At 39.0% G+C, this 14,890-nt stretch overlaps 1 protein-coding gene across 1 annotated transcript in view; it reads right to left on the bottom strand.

Annotated features, from left to right (window-relative positions):
- Nucleotides 1-4,806: 4,806 nt before the first annotated feature.
- Nucleotides 4,807-14,890, bottom strand: part of Tmod2 (tropomodulin 2) — a 44,727-nt gene continuing 34,643 nt past the window's right edge. The window contains exons 8-10 of the mRNA XM_076850788.2: nt 13,852-13,995; nt 7,811-7,955; nt 4,807-5,451 (exon numbers count right to left, since the gene is read on the bottom strand). Coding sequence (XP_076706903.1) covers nt 5,417-5,451; nt 7,811-7,955; nt 13,852-13,995 — 324 coding nt within the window. The 3' untranslated portion in view covers nt 4,807-5,416. The remainder of the gene's footprint in view (nt 5,452-7,810; nt 7,956-13,851; nt 13,996-14,890) is intronic.

Raw genomic sequence — 14,890 nt, 5'->3', positions numbered from 1 at the left:
GGTTTCTTGACTCCAAATCCAGTGCTCTTCCCCCTATATAGTCTATAATTGGCAGGCAATTAAATGAATTGCCCATGATCATATACCTGCTAAGTGTTGGTGATAGGATTAGGATTCAGTCTTGAAATCTGTTAATATGATGCCCTTTCACCATACCAACCAGCTGAGCCAATGTGCTCAGAATAACTACCATGGAAGATATCAGAGAAAAATCTGGATAGCTGATTAATATTTTCTACCTAAGTCTTCAGCCTTCTCCTTTACTGTCTCCCAAGTCAGCAACGTATCCCAAACTGGCATAAGCATAAAACTTTGATACACATACTGTTATTAGCACAGTACCCAGAATCATATTACACATTTAAAACTTCCAACTGCTCATCTATGCATCTGCTGATTTTTCCATTATTGCTGTTACAGGCAGATGGGAAAGAGGTAAGCTGGGCAGAGCTCTGTGTAGCCATTAAACAGATTTAAATCTTTAACTCCCATCCTGTTTCCCCCCTTAGCCAGCACCTCCACTTTTCTAAACTCCTGAACCACAAGGTAAAATCAATCAGATCTAGAATTGGGGAGCAAGAAAACAGTGAATATATCTTGGAGATTCTGGGTACTTTTCTCTGTCTAGTTCCAAAAGGATAATCATGTGATTTGCATGCAGTGAGCTCAGTTGATGCTTCCAAGTGCTCTAACCCCTTTGCTTTTTCTTTTAGCTTTAAGGATGGAGTGAAGAGCAGGGATATTTGAAATGAGGAGCAGTATAGGGAAATGAGGGGCAGTATAGATTTCTACTAGATTTCCTTAATTATCTGTGCATTAAAATGGAAAAGGTGATTACTTCATTAAATGAAAGGCAGAAGGAAGTTTCAGGATCATGACTTAAAACCTGACTCCAGAAACAATTCTTCTCTGTCCGGTTAATATACTATAGAAGCCAGAATTCACTACTTCCTGTTGCCTCCCCTATTTCTGGTGCTGCTAAGACTTGAACTAAAGATGGTTTCTACTTTGCAAAAAAGCACTCCTGTCTACTCTACAAACCATAAAACACATATAAAATTATGTCAATCCAGAATTCTCCCTCCACCTCTGCCCTGGGTACTGGGTTCCACTAAACCCAGGAGCACACAACCACTGAGCTACATTCCCAGCCCTTTTTATTTATTTATAATTTTGAGGTAAGTTGCGAGACTAGTCTCAAACTTGTGATCCTTCTGCCTTAGCCTCTCGAATTGCTAGAATTACAGGTGTGTGCCACCATACCTGGCTCACTCAGTTCAGGATTCTTGTTTCCTCTGTCTCCTTTACAGTATCTAGGAGAAGGCTGAGCACATCATATCCATGAAAAAGGAAATACCTGCAAATGCTTTTATAAATTCCAAAGGACTATCTTAATTTGAAAGCATGCTGATGCTTCACACTGGTTTCAAGTTTTGAGCATCAAAAATGTTCTCATGGCAGTTATTTAGAGGACAGTGGTTTCCCCAATGCTGGTGTCCTACCAGGGTTTCCACGTGGAAAAGAAGTAGCTGTTCTATTGGTCTGGTGTGCCCGTCTTCCTTCAGGAAAACTGATTTGAGGAGTACAGGCATTGGGATGATTTCTGAGTTTTTAAATGGAGATGGGCTTTTGTGGGAAGATGAACTGTGTGCCACAAGATGGGTGAGCTGTACATGCCCCTCTAGGCTCAGGGTATACAACCCTGAGAAGGGGAAGGGAAACAAGGCTGGGAGATAGTGTCTCCCTTCAATCAGATGAAACTAAATACCTCAATACAGTATTTGGTGATGGTTATGTACAAAACATCTACATACAACGTGCCCTACAAAGATGGAAGGAAGGGGCTTGATCACGTTGACGAGGATGAAATGCTATACATTTTGGGCAGATGGCAAGATTTGGTGTTGGAACAATGAAATGATTTTAGGCTTCTAATATTTATTTCCTAAGAGTCATCCTCCACACAGTTGTGAAATGTGGTGGTTGGTGACATAAACTACAAGCTTCACGAAGTAATTTCACACTTAACCTGGGCCTGCAACAACTCTACAAAGGGCAAGGGAAGTGGAGCTGGGGAGACAGCATCTCCCTTCAATCAGTTGTCCAGATGTAGCCAAATACCCAGTTAGATATCTGACGATACACACGCGCGCACACACACACACATACACATATTTATATTATGCCCTCCATAGACATAAGCAAGGGATTCAATCATGCTGATGAGGATGAAAGAGTTTGCATTGTACACTTCAGGCAGATCAGGAGATGTAGTGCTGGACTAATCACATGATTTCTAAACTCCAAAAGTTTATGTCTAAAAGTCATCTTCTACATATGCTGTGAGAGGTGTCTCAGTGATATGAACCCACAAGTCTAGGGGAGTGATTTTACACTTACATGAAACTACACAACTATAAAAGGGGAATGGAGGTGGGCATGGGGACACATAATCTCCCTACAATCAGTTGTCCAGGTATTACCAAATATCTCAACATAATATCTAGCAAAACACATACATATAAAAATATTTTATATACACTATGTCCCATCGTGATGGATAGTAAGGTATTAATTGTGTCCACTATCATGAAAGAGCTTCCACTTACACACTTTGGGCAGATGGAAGATGAAGTCTTAGGCTAATTAAATGATTTGAAAGTTTCCCCAAAATGTATGTTTATCTTCTAATAGCTATCTTCAATATGTAAATGTTTGTGGAAATGTCAACTTTAAAGCTATTCTTATAATACAGGAAAACAATAAGACACTATTATTAGTAATAAATATTTTATCTCATAGACTCTATGATGTCACCCAACTGTTTATAAGTTAAAAAAGAGTGCTATGGTTTTGATAATGTCCTAATAGCTTACTGTAATACTATCAACAACTGTTTATACAAAAGAAATAGCCATGATCCAATTCTGACTTTTTTTCTTGCTTTTGCTGGGATTTGTCAACAACTGCTTTAGCCCATGGTCCATACTGTGGGGCTGCAGGGAACATTCCACAGGGTCCAAGATTTCTTAGGGGTGAAGGCAAGAAAGAGAGGAAAAAGGCTTATTTGAGGCATGTTAGGATCTCAACACTTAAAGAGATCTGTAACCAATTCAGAGATAGGAGGAAAGATAGGTAAGGGAAATATTTTTCCTTTTGGCAACAAGGTAACCAAGAGTATGTATAAAACTCATATCTATTTCACCTGGTGGTGTGCTGATGACTGTTTACCAGCCAGCAATCTAGAGGGGGAAAAGTCCCAGTTTGTAACATAGCACTAACTTCCAAGGTATAACTACTCCCACCATGGCCAATCTCAAGCTATAAGAAGTTAATGGTGATGGTGTTGGGAAGAGTCACGCAGCAGCATACTGTAGGCAGTTTTCCTATAATATAACCAACAGCTGTAAGTAATCTCAAGATCATAGAAAATAGTAAAATGTGGTATTCTTGAGTATTTATTATTTTTATCTCTACCATAATTTATTTCATTTTATTTGTATGCCATTTAATTTTTAATAATGGCTCTACTGGCCCAGGAATGTAGCACAGTGGTAGAGTGCTTGCCTAGCACATGGAGGTCCTGGGTTTGATCCCCAGCACACACACACATATACACACACAAAGGATGTGCTGAACAACTAGTTTGTAAAATTATTGAAAATTTAGCAATCAGCAAGCCTGTACAAGTTGGCTCCAACTACTACACATACTACATTTAAATGCTTCAGAAGGAAGGAAAAATCTAACTGAAAGCTACCAAATAGTAGTTATTACTTTTTTTTTTTAGATTGATAAGGAGGTGTAGTAATAAACAAAAGGATTTTGAGAGTTACAAAAAGGTCAGAATGTTCTACTTATTGTGCCCTCAAAAATGTAAAAAATTCTCAAGAAAATGAGATGTTTTAAAGGACTTGAGAGAAAGAGACTTAGGTACTTATAATTCAAGTACATGTCCAATTTATAAGGGATCACCTAAATAGAATCCATGTGCTTTATAAGCCAAATATTATAGTAACTGTTTTTCCACTGACTTCTTTTACTGCTACAAAGTAACTCAGGAACCCTTAGTTATTAGTTTCAGATTAAACTGACCTTCTGCCAGAATTAGCAATCTCTTTAGTTCTAGGTGTTACCTTTATAAGGCTCAGAATTATGTAGAAAAAGGAGTGCTGGAGGGAGATATGAAAGGAAGGGTGGGGAGAAGAAAAAAAGAGAGGGGGAATCTCCACAGGTGTGCAATGGTGTTTTGCGGCACAGTCTCAGGTTAACTGCACTAAGCGAAGAACTCCTGTCACTGTCTCCTTACATTTACATTACACTGTTGTAGTGTTACATTAAGATTAACACTACAATGCAGTCATCTCAGCTGTATTTTCACAGGCTCTGTCTTTGAGATGACAAATACCTGGAGAAGTCATCATTCATATTTCTTCCTGATGTTTGCAAATTTCAGGATGGATCATGACACGTGGACAAAAATCTGTATAATTTACCTGAATACTCACATTTTTTCCCAGCAATCTCGTTACACTACAGATAAAGCAATAAACCCTTGTAAAATCTGTCAAACTAATGTTTTCTTGTATATCAGACAATTGATTAATATATGATTTTTTTTTATTTAGGAATGTAATTTTGTTTTAAAATTCTCTCTTACTAAAGTTTAAAAACTTCCTATTATGTCTGGAAAACTCTGCAATGCTTTGAAGATATCCATTAAAGACATGTTAAAGATTCAATTTATGTTGAGTGATCAATAAAGGCAGGTGTGCTAATTCATTTCACTACCTGTGAGTCTAATAATCAATTTACACTTCTTTACTAATTTGTGTTAAAGTGTCATAATGCTGTCTTTTTTTTATGAAGATGATCTGCAATCATTTGGACATGTGCATTTAGTGATTCTTCTGGAATTAAGGGAGAATTTGTGCTAAATTGGTCACATTTCCTCACCCAGTGAGAAATTGGCAATACTAATTTTTCATGTGGTAAGCAGAACACTTCTGATGTATTTAGCCTAACTCAAAGCTATGCATGTAAACAGAGATAGGCCTCTATCATAATCACAGTTACAAATATGTATTATATACTAAATTCCTTTCATTGATTAAAAAAAAGTTCATGTAAGAAAGCAAGATAACCCAACATGAGAGTGGTTAATAAAGCCAGTCTCTAAGGTCTGCATCAGTCCACTTGTGCTAGTTGCCAGAGGTGCCCATGAGCAAGTAAAACAACTGTACATATGTAAGAATCCCAGATAAATAAGTAGGACTCAAAAAGAATAACAAATTACTAGTTGTATGCTTAACGGAAATGAACAACCTTTGATAAAATGGTCCCACGGGGAAGGAGAAGAGTTTGTGTCGGTTTTTAGATGGTTGTGTGGTGAAAGTTCCTCTCTTCTAGTGGTTGTTTACCTTCGGTCTCCTTCAACTCTCTTCTTACGAACTAGGTGAGAACGAGAGAAAAGCTTAACAAGTCAAATTGAAGGAAGGGATATTTCTTAAATTTCAGACAAACATAATTAATCTCACAAAACAGCAATCTCACATATGTGAGGATACCAATTATCTTAAACTTCAATATTTAATTGACCATGGCAATAAATGGAAATGATAAAATAATCCAGTATCTGGAAAAATTTACATTTAAATAAAGCTATGCCTGATAGTTCAGAACTTGAGTATTAGAACTTTCTCATCACTGTAGAATACAAAGTCCAGAAAAGACCTGTGAAACTGTGAACTTCTAAATATTTTCATGGTCATTTATCCTAGACACACCTTTTCAACTTCTGTACAACTCAATCATTGATTGGCTTTAACAAACTTCCTAAGTTAATGCAATCACAGTCCATGAATTGTGACTGTGGCTTGAAGACTAGGTTTCTGCAAATAGTAATCCCATTCTAAACCTCATCAAAGTAAAAACTCCTAAGTATCAACTTTTCAAAAAGATGTGATCCAAACAGTAAGCAAATTTAGAGTTTAAGCTTCCCTTTAACTGGTACTTGGGATCAAAGAAGTTGCCCAGACTGCCTGATTTCCAGTTTCTGCAACCCTCTTCTTCCCCTGTCACCTCCTCATCAGCAGGTTCCTCTAGTTGCAGGCAAGTGGGCTCCCCATAGCTTCCTGGATTTTGTAAAATGGTGTCCAGGCTGAGGTCCTGCCCTAACTCACCACTTCAAGTAGCCCAGTCTATAAGGAAGGAATTAGAAAACGCTGTTGTCCACAGTCACTACTCTTGGATTCAGGATCACCTCTCCATTTACTTAACACCTTGTTTTGCCTGTTTTTCTGTGGTTACTATGTTGTTAAGATGTGGACCCAATGTGCTTTCCTAGACACCTTTGGAGTACTGCCTCTACTCTTTTTCAAAGCCCCTTGCTGGGCTGCCTGTTAGCCTTACCCTGAGAACCCCACAGGTAAGCATGGCCCTATATGCGACCTGCCTCTTGATACCATATACCTTGTAGGGTCTTGGCTAAGCATGGGCAGGCACCTGGACACTAAGTTTTACTTAACCCTTCCTATTCTAACCTTTAGCTTCTATCTTCCCCACAATCCAAATCCTCTTCAGGACCAGAAAAACTACATTTGGAGGAACACCTTGCCCAGTTCCTCTGTCCAAGGTCTTGCATATTGTTCCTGAACCTTAAACTGGGGACTGAAACCTGTTGTCAGCTGACTCATTGCTTGCCAAGTGAAGTGTCTGCTCCTAAATATTCTTTTTTTTTTTTGAGAGAATTTTTTTTTAATATTTATTTTTTAGTTTTTCTGCAGACACAACATCTTTGTTTGTATGTGGTGCTGAGGATCCAACCCGGGTCGCACGCATGCCAGGCGAGCGTGCTACCGCTTGAGCCACATCCCCAGCCCCCTAGATGTTCTTTTGCTATGTTGCTCCAGGTGGCTGGGTTGTCCCCATACTATACCTTCCCAATATGTTCCATTCTTCTGTGCTGTTTTTTTTTTTTTTTTTGTACCAGGGTTTGAATACAGAGGTAATAAACCACTGAGCCACATCCCAACCCTTATTTATATTTTATTTAGAGACAGGGTCTTGCTGAGTTGCTAGGGCCTTGCTAAATTGCTGAGACTGGCTTTGAACTGTGATCCTCCTGCCTCAACCTCCTGAGCCACTAGGATTACAGGTGTGTGCTACTGTGTATCAGGCTTCTGTGCTGTATTTAACTGGGACATGCCTCACCTCTTCCTAACAGAAGAAATGTTATGCATCCTCAACAAAATTAAAGATGAGCTAACTGAAAAAGCTACTTCCGAGTTTAACTGTCATAACGTACCTCCATTAGTGGTACGCATGTAAAGTACTGAAGTATCAGACATTTCGCATGTAAAGTACTGAAGTATCAGACATACCTATATCACATATAAATATGTGAAGAACAATCATAAGTAGTGAGAACTTCCATGTTCTTTTGTCGATTTTTTGATACAGATAACAGAGCATAATTCATATGTGAGAAGTAGGTAAAGGAAAAAGAAAAAAATAAAGTAAAAAGAAGAAAGTAAAGGAAAGGCATAGAAACAAAGGAAATGAAGCAAGAGTCAAAGTCAGTTTGGAAAAAAGAACGAACAGCTCTTTTTGAAAGAATGCTATGTTGACACTTTAACACTCCAGGGGCCATGAGGACGTCTATGACCATGTAACCATGTGCCTTTGGTGAAGAACTAAGTGACACCAAGGCTAATGGGATGGTATCTGTGACAGGGGGCACCAGAGGTGGAAAAGCGAATGTTCAGCAGGATCTTCCTACTGTCACCAGTGCATATCACGGCTGCATTACCCAGGTCATTATTCTTTGTGATGGCAGCTGCCACTCTTGTCCGTGGCCCTTGCTTGGTAAACTGGTATCCAAACTTGAGGATCCTTGAATTTTCTTCCAGCATCTGGGCAATTTCCATCTCTACAGCTGTTCCCAACTGCTGCCTCTGGTTGCAGATGCATACACACACACACACACAGGATGACCAAAAAGGAAAAGGAAATTGTTAGTGCACAGGAAAGATATGTGGCTACTTGGACAAAAATTCTAAGAAGCCAAAGTCTCAAATTCAAAAGGGACAGTGTCATTGGAGATGTGTCCTCCCATATAGTCATTTGAATCCTGCTCCTTGTCTAGAAGAAAAATCCAGACAGATGAATCTGCTGGTATCCTAAAAAAATTAAGACAACCATTCATGAAGAAACAGGTGATTCAAGAGGTACAATTAAAGCAAAACTAATATTTGGGGCTTCTAAGTCATCCCAGGATCAAAAGATTTTTTTTTTTTTTTTGCTGTTGCAAAGATCTGTGAGTGCTAGGTAAGCACTATAGCACCGAGATACAATTGTATTTTGATCTTTTTTTTTTTTTTTGGTGGGATTTGTTTTTTGTCTTTTTTTGGAATTGGGGGTCGAACCCAGGGCATTGCGAATGCAAGGCAGATGCTTTGCCACTGAGCTACATCCCAGCCTACAATTGTATTTTGTTTTGAGACAGGGTCTTGCTAAATTGACCAGTCTGGCCTTGACCTTGTGATCCTTCTGCCTCAGGCTCTTGAGCAACTGGAATTACACCTGACCACTGTTTTTTCTTCTTCTTTGTGAAACTGTCTTACAGCAATCAATCCAATCACTGTATTTTCTATTCTAGGATCCATATCCAAAAATCACTAAAGATCAACAACCAATCTGCCATTCTCTCAAAAGTTTCAGCTGGAGATCCCAAAGGGGCTTCACTGTGGTTTGAACCATGTGCAGGATCAGATGAATTATCAAACACTGAAGTTACTGGGCTACAGAAAAATCTCCAAGTAAACTTGGTAGCAAGAGGGGTTTTTGTTTGTTTGTTTTTAAGTTGAGACATAGAATAATGAAAAAGCGCAGAAGTTTTTTTTTTTAATTTAATCACAATATAATCATTAAACTTTTAAAAAATGAAAAGTACAGGTTTGTTCAGAAAAAGCAAACAAGAAGTATATAAAAACCACTTCCTGTAACTTGCTCCTTCCCCACGTGTAGTCTTCTCAACATTTTCTGTGCATTTATATATCCACACACAGGTACATCCATGCTTTTTTCACATAAGTCAATTAGAGTAGTTTATGTTTCTGAAATATGTGTTTATTTTCCATTCAACATTAATCTTTTCATGTTGGTAAATAAACATTTACTTCACCCTTATAAAGAGAGCTGCACAGCATTCCACTGTAGGGATGGGTCAATGAGCTAGCCAGGCCCCTACTGCCTGAAGGTCACTGTGCCTTCCACTCCCACTGTTACAAGCAACACTGCTGTGAACTTCCCTGTGCACACAGTATATCTGGGGGTATTTCTGCAACTCCGCTGTAGGGCAAGTTATAGCTGGGTCCAAGGGTGAGCATATTTCAAATTCTGATATATTACTGAATTATCCCCAAAGGTTATGATAATTTTTATTTCTGCCAACAGTACATGAAAGTTACTGGTTTTCCTCTCTTAGCCAAATTATCCATTTTTAAAAACCTTGACCAATTTGGCGAAAAATTATACTTAACTTGCCCCCCCCCTTTTTTTTTGGTATGAGGGCTTGAACCCAGGGGCACTTTACCACTGAGCTACATCTTCACACCTTTATATTTTCAAATAGGGTCTTGCTAAGTTGCTTAGGACCTCTGTATATTGCTGAGGCTGGCTTTGAACTTTTGATCCTTCTGCTTCAGCCTCCCAATCACTGACATCACTGGGATTACAGGTATGTGCCACTATACCCAGCCCACTTGCATTTCTCATCTTTAATTTACATTTCTTGAATTATGAATAAGAACAATCATTTTCTTATGCATTTGTATTTCTCTTTTTGGGGGAAGTACCCATATATGTCACTTGCCCATTTTGCTGCCGACTTTTTTTTAAAGTGACACATAAGTTTCTCATATATTAGGAAATTAGCCCTTTTTCAAATGTACTAGAAACACATTGTTTGGTTTGTCTTTTGATTTTCTTTTTGATTACCATAAAGCCTTTTTTCTATTTTCACGATTGAATTTATCAGCCTCCAGATTTTGTTACATTCTCTCTATTCCTCCTAATTTCTTCTATTTGTTTTATGATTTCATATATTTTAATATTTATTTCATTCTAAATTAATTTTGGTATAAGATTGAAGAGACCCAACTTTATTTTGTTCCAGCTGGTGCTTCCATCTTTTTCTTCATTCTTCCCTGATTTGAAATACTGACACATGACTGCAAAAATTTCAGCTGTACTCAATTTCTGGAATCTATTCTATTGCTTTGCCATTATAATATATTTTAAAAATATATACCTTTTAAATTTGGGAGATGTAAGTATGAATTAGATGAAGGAGAAAAGTTAATGGGAGAACTTCTGAGTCCAGACAAAATTTGGGGGGGTATTGGGGAGTGAACCTAGGGTTGTTTCACCACTAAGCTACACCCCAAACTCTTTTTATTTTTATTTATTTTGATGCAGGGTCTCATCAAGTTGCCAAGGCCAGCCCCCAAACTTTTAATCCTCATGCCTGGTTTCAATCCCCAGTACCAAAAAAAAAAAAAGAGAGAGAGAGACAAACACTGACCTCTAAGTTTCAGGAGAACTTCAGCTCATAACAAAGGTTAGAGGATTGGATTCTATCAAGGATTAATGCCTGCCTCACTGGAACTATAGGTATGCACTACCTTACCCAGCTACTTAATTTGAAGTCTTTTGTGTTACATTATCCCAGAACAAAAAATGGACATCAAAATTTCTTAAAACATGGATATTTTTCTTTTCATAGTTTATCACTAAATACAAAGAAAAAAATGAAAGTTTGTGCATACATGTTTTCAAAATACTTTTTTAGCAATTACCCATCTGTTTCTTCAATATGCACCACTGTTTGTTCTTCTCAGTGGGAGCACATGACTAGATGATTATGTATTTACCTGGAGCCTAGCCACAGCAGCCCTCCCCAGAGGAGGGTTCTCAGCAGGCCTCATTTTTGTGCAGCTGCCTTTTGCTGTGATGCTAAATTGGTCTCAGCTGCTAGTTCTCCTTAGGAAACTGAGAAATTATTATTTTTTAAAAAATTTTTTGTAGTTGTAGATGGACAGAATGTCTTTATTTTACTTGTTTATTTTTATGTGGTGCTAAGAATCAAAATCAGTGCCTCACACATGTTAGGCAAGTATTCTGCCACTGAGCTATAGCTCCAGCCCTTAGAAATTTTATTTCAAACCCAAAAACTTATTTCATATCCTTCATGAGGAGGAAACTGAGGTTACTTCTAAAAGTCCATGAGTCAATGAACAAAATTTAGACAAGTTTTGACTCTAAATTTTCTTATTCTTCTAGTAAAGCAAATATTTTTTCCAGTTCCTCAAGGAAATATTAATTCTCCTTCTTGTCACAAACATATAAAAAGAAGCCATTTAAACCAGGCATTAGTGACACACGTATAATCCAAGTTACTCAGGAGGCTGAAGCAGGAGGATTGCAAGTTCAAGGCCAACCTTAACAACTTAGCCAGATCTGTCTCAAAATAAAAAGGGCTGGGGGAAAAGCTCAATGGTAAAGTGCTGCTGGATTCAATCCCTGGTACCTAGGATAAGAAACAGAGAGGTAGATAAAGGGAGATGAGTGATGAGAAGGGAGAGAGGGGAAGCATTTCAGAAGCACAATGGAGGGCTAAAGCTGAAGAATTGCTTAATCACATTCCTGGATGGCTGGGGAGAGGTAATGAGGCTGAGTTAGAGGGAATTAAGAGACAAGGTTCAGAATTCATATTTCAAGGTCTTCTCCCCTCAACCTCCACCTTGAAGGTACTAGGGGCTGAACCTGGAGCCTTTTATATGTAAGAAAGTGCTCTATCACTGAATTATATCTCTACCCCTGTTAAAAACTTTTTTATTTTGAGGCAGGGTCTTCCAAAATTGCCCAGCTGGCCTCCAATTTGTAATCCTTCTTCCTCAGACTTCCAAGCAGCTGAGATTATATTTGTGGGTTACTATGCCCAGTGTCAGGGTCTTCTTAAGCATTAGAAAAACCCTTCAAATTTTCAGGATTCCAGATCATCCACTAGGGGTAGTATTGCGAGATTTAGCAAATGAAAATACAAGACAATGGCTAAATATGATTTTCAGATAATGAATAACATTTTATTAGAAAGATGTCTCAAATATTTCCTGGATAATCCTTTTACTAGAAATTATATATTATGTACCTGAAAGTCAAATTGAATTGTATTTTATGTAGTAACCTTAACTAGGTAGTATCATGCCAGAAACTAGGAACAGAGTATGACATTATTACAGATATAGGGTTTCACAGTGTCCTAACCCAGGACAGAAAGTTAAATATACTTTGGAACAAGGTATCTATCTCTGTGTTACATCCTGTGGAAATACTTCCTAAGAGCCTACTTCTTCCTGATATGAGTCTATTCCACAAATATCCTTGAGTTATCACTTCTCTTCACTCACTTCACATTTCGGTTTCTGTAGTTTCCCAGTTCTGGATGCTTTTTCTTAATTTATTAGCAGCTGGACACACATGAGGATACACAGCACTGAGCTTCCTTTGGGTGTGTGGGGCCATGTATGGCACATTTCCAGGATGCTCTCAAGCCACACCTCTGCATTTAGGAGAGTGGTTTTGGTGGGGCATCCCTTCTAGGAGGGCAGGAGCCAAAAAGCTGCTCTCTCTTGGTGATTGCCCTGATCCCCTGGCAATAGGCCTCAGGAGGAATCCAGAGTCAGAGGGTCTGCACTGAAACAACGTGCTTGACCCAGTTAGCAAAGACAGAGAGTAAAACTTTCATGGGAACTGACAGGGGTCTCCAGGCTTAGGCAATAGTCTTGGGTGATCACTCAGATTCACTGAATCCCCATCACAGATACTTCCCTTTGGCCAAAGGACCAGGGCACAGCATCAAGCCTGAGAGCTGAGGGTTGCTGCCTGCAGGCAGGAGTAAGCTGAGCCAGCAGAGCCAACTTAAAGGCCTGGCTCCAGGCCTTTAAAGTGGTGGCTCCAGGGAAAAGCAGTTTGCTCTGGCTGATTTGGGGACCCTGAGAAATAGCATGGCAGAGTTGAGACTGTGATCATACTGTAGGCCAGGCCTGCTATATTAAGCCAGACCATCTCTTAGAACCCTGATTCCTTTAAACAGGCTCTAACTCCAGCACCAGACTTAGGGAGCTCAGGTCTGCTCTTTCAGCTCTGGCAGCCTCTAGCCAAGGACAAGAGACCTGAGCAGGGTCACCCTGCATTCTCCTTCTAGCCATAGTTCCAGTGAGAAGCAAAAGCAATGCTGGGACAGCACTGGGCTGAAGTCCATACTAAAAGCCAGGTGTGGGGGCACACGCCTGTAATCCCAGTGACTTGGAGAGTGAGGTGGGAGGATTGTGAGTTCAAAGCTAGCCTTAGCGATTTAGGGATGCCCTAGGTAAATCAATGAGACACTGTCTCCAAATGAAAAATAAAAAGGGCTGGCGATGTGGCTCAGTGATTAAGCACCCCTGGGTTCAATCCCTGGCACCAATAAAGAAAAAAAAAAAAAAAAAAAAAACCAAAGGTGACAATGAGATGGCTGAACAAAGTAGCCATCAACACCCCTGCCACTACCACCTGGCTTTCTCCTCTGCTGCCTGCCTAGCCAGGGCAGGAGAGTGCCATGTCTCAGGCTGCTTCACTGTGCAATGTTTAATTAGTAACATTCTGCCACACACCCTTCATGGGCCTAAAGCTGATAAAACTTACAGGAAAGCCAGAACACCAACTGTGTCCCACAGAGAACTTATCTTTTTAACTCACTGTCCCCTCTCACCTTGCTCCTGTGAGTTAGCTCTGCCCGCCCTGCATTACCTGGTTGTCGATCTTGATCTCTGTCAAGGTGTCATTTTCTCTCAGTGCCTCCACCAGGGCCAGGATCCCAGTTCCAGTGATAAAATTGGATTCTATGTTTAGACTTTTCAAGGTCTTGTTTACTTTCAGCATATCTGCAAAAGCCTTATTATGCAAAAACAAATAACCATTAGGGTCTCTCAAGATTGAGGCACTGAACACCTCATCACAAAGTGCAGGTATTTTTGTAGCACTTAAAAAAAACCCTAATTAAGTCATACTTTCACCCCCAAGTAAGAAGATACTAATTTAAACAGCAATGAAAATAGTTGAGTCCACAGTCGAGGCTATGTAGATGTCTTCTTTTGAGAAACGTGTATTCACATTTGTCTGTTTTTAAAGTTGATTATTTTTTGGCTGTTGAGTTTGAATTTCTTATATTCTGGACATTAATTCCTTGTCAGATAAATACTTTGTAAATATTTTCTCTCATTCTGTAGGGTGACTTTTACTCTGTTGACTGTTTCCTTTGCTGTACAGAAGTTTTTGGTTTGATGTAATCCTGTTGTCTATTTTTGGTTTTGTTGCCTGTACTTTGAAGCATTATCTAAAGTCTCTGTCCCACTCCTGGGTATATATATCCAAAGGAAAGGGAGTAAGTATGTTGAAGAGCTAGCAGCACTATCTATTGCAGATCTATTGCAGCGCTACTCCCAATAGCCAAGATATGGAAATAACCTAAGAATCCTCAATGCATGAATGAATACAGAAAATGTATATATATACACAATGGAATATTATTCATCCATAAATAAGAATAAATCTCTATCATTTGTGGCAACATAAATGAGCTTCAAGGACATTATGTTAAGTGAAATAAGCTAGCACAGAAAGACAAATGCCTGAAGTCCTCACTCGTATTTGAAAGCTAAAAAAGTTTATCTCATGATGTAGAGAATAGAATAATGGTTGCCAAGGGTGGAAGATGGAGAGAGGTTGTTTACCATGAACAAAATTATAGTTAGAAGGAAGAAGTGAATTTCAATGTTCTGTCACAGGA

The sequence above is a fragment of the Callospermophilus lateralis genome, chromosome 3 (assembly GCF_048772815.1).
Source record: "Callospermophilus lateralis isolate mCalLat2 chromosome 3, mCalLat2.hap1, whole genome shotgun sequence".
NCBI classification, from domain to species: domain Eukaryota; kingdom Metazoa; phylum Chordata; class Mammalia; order Rodentia; family Sciuridae; genus Callospermophilus; species Callospermophilus lateralis.
Note: the sequence above shows the minus strand (reverse complement) of the source record. Positions and strands in the feature narration are given on the sequence as shown.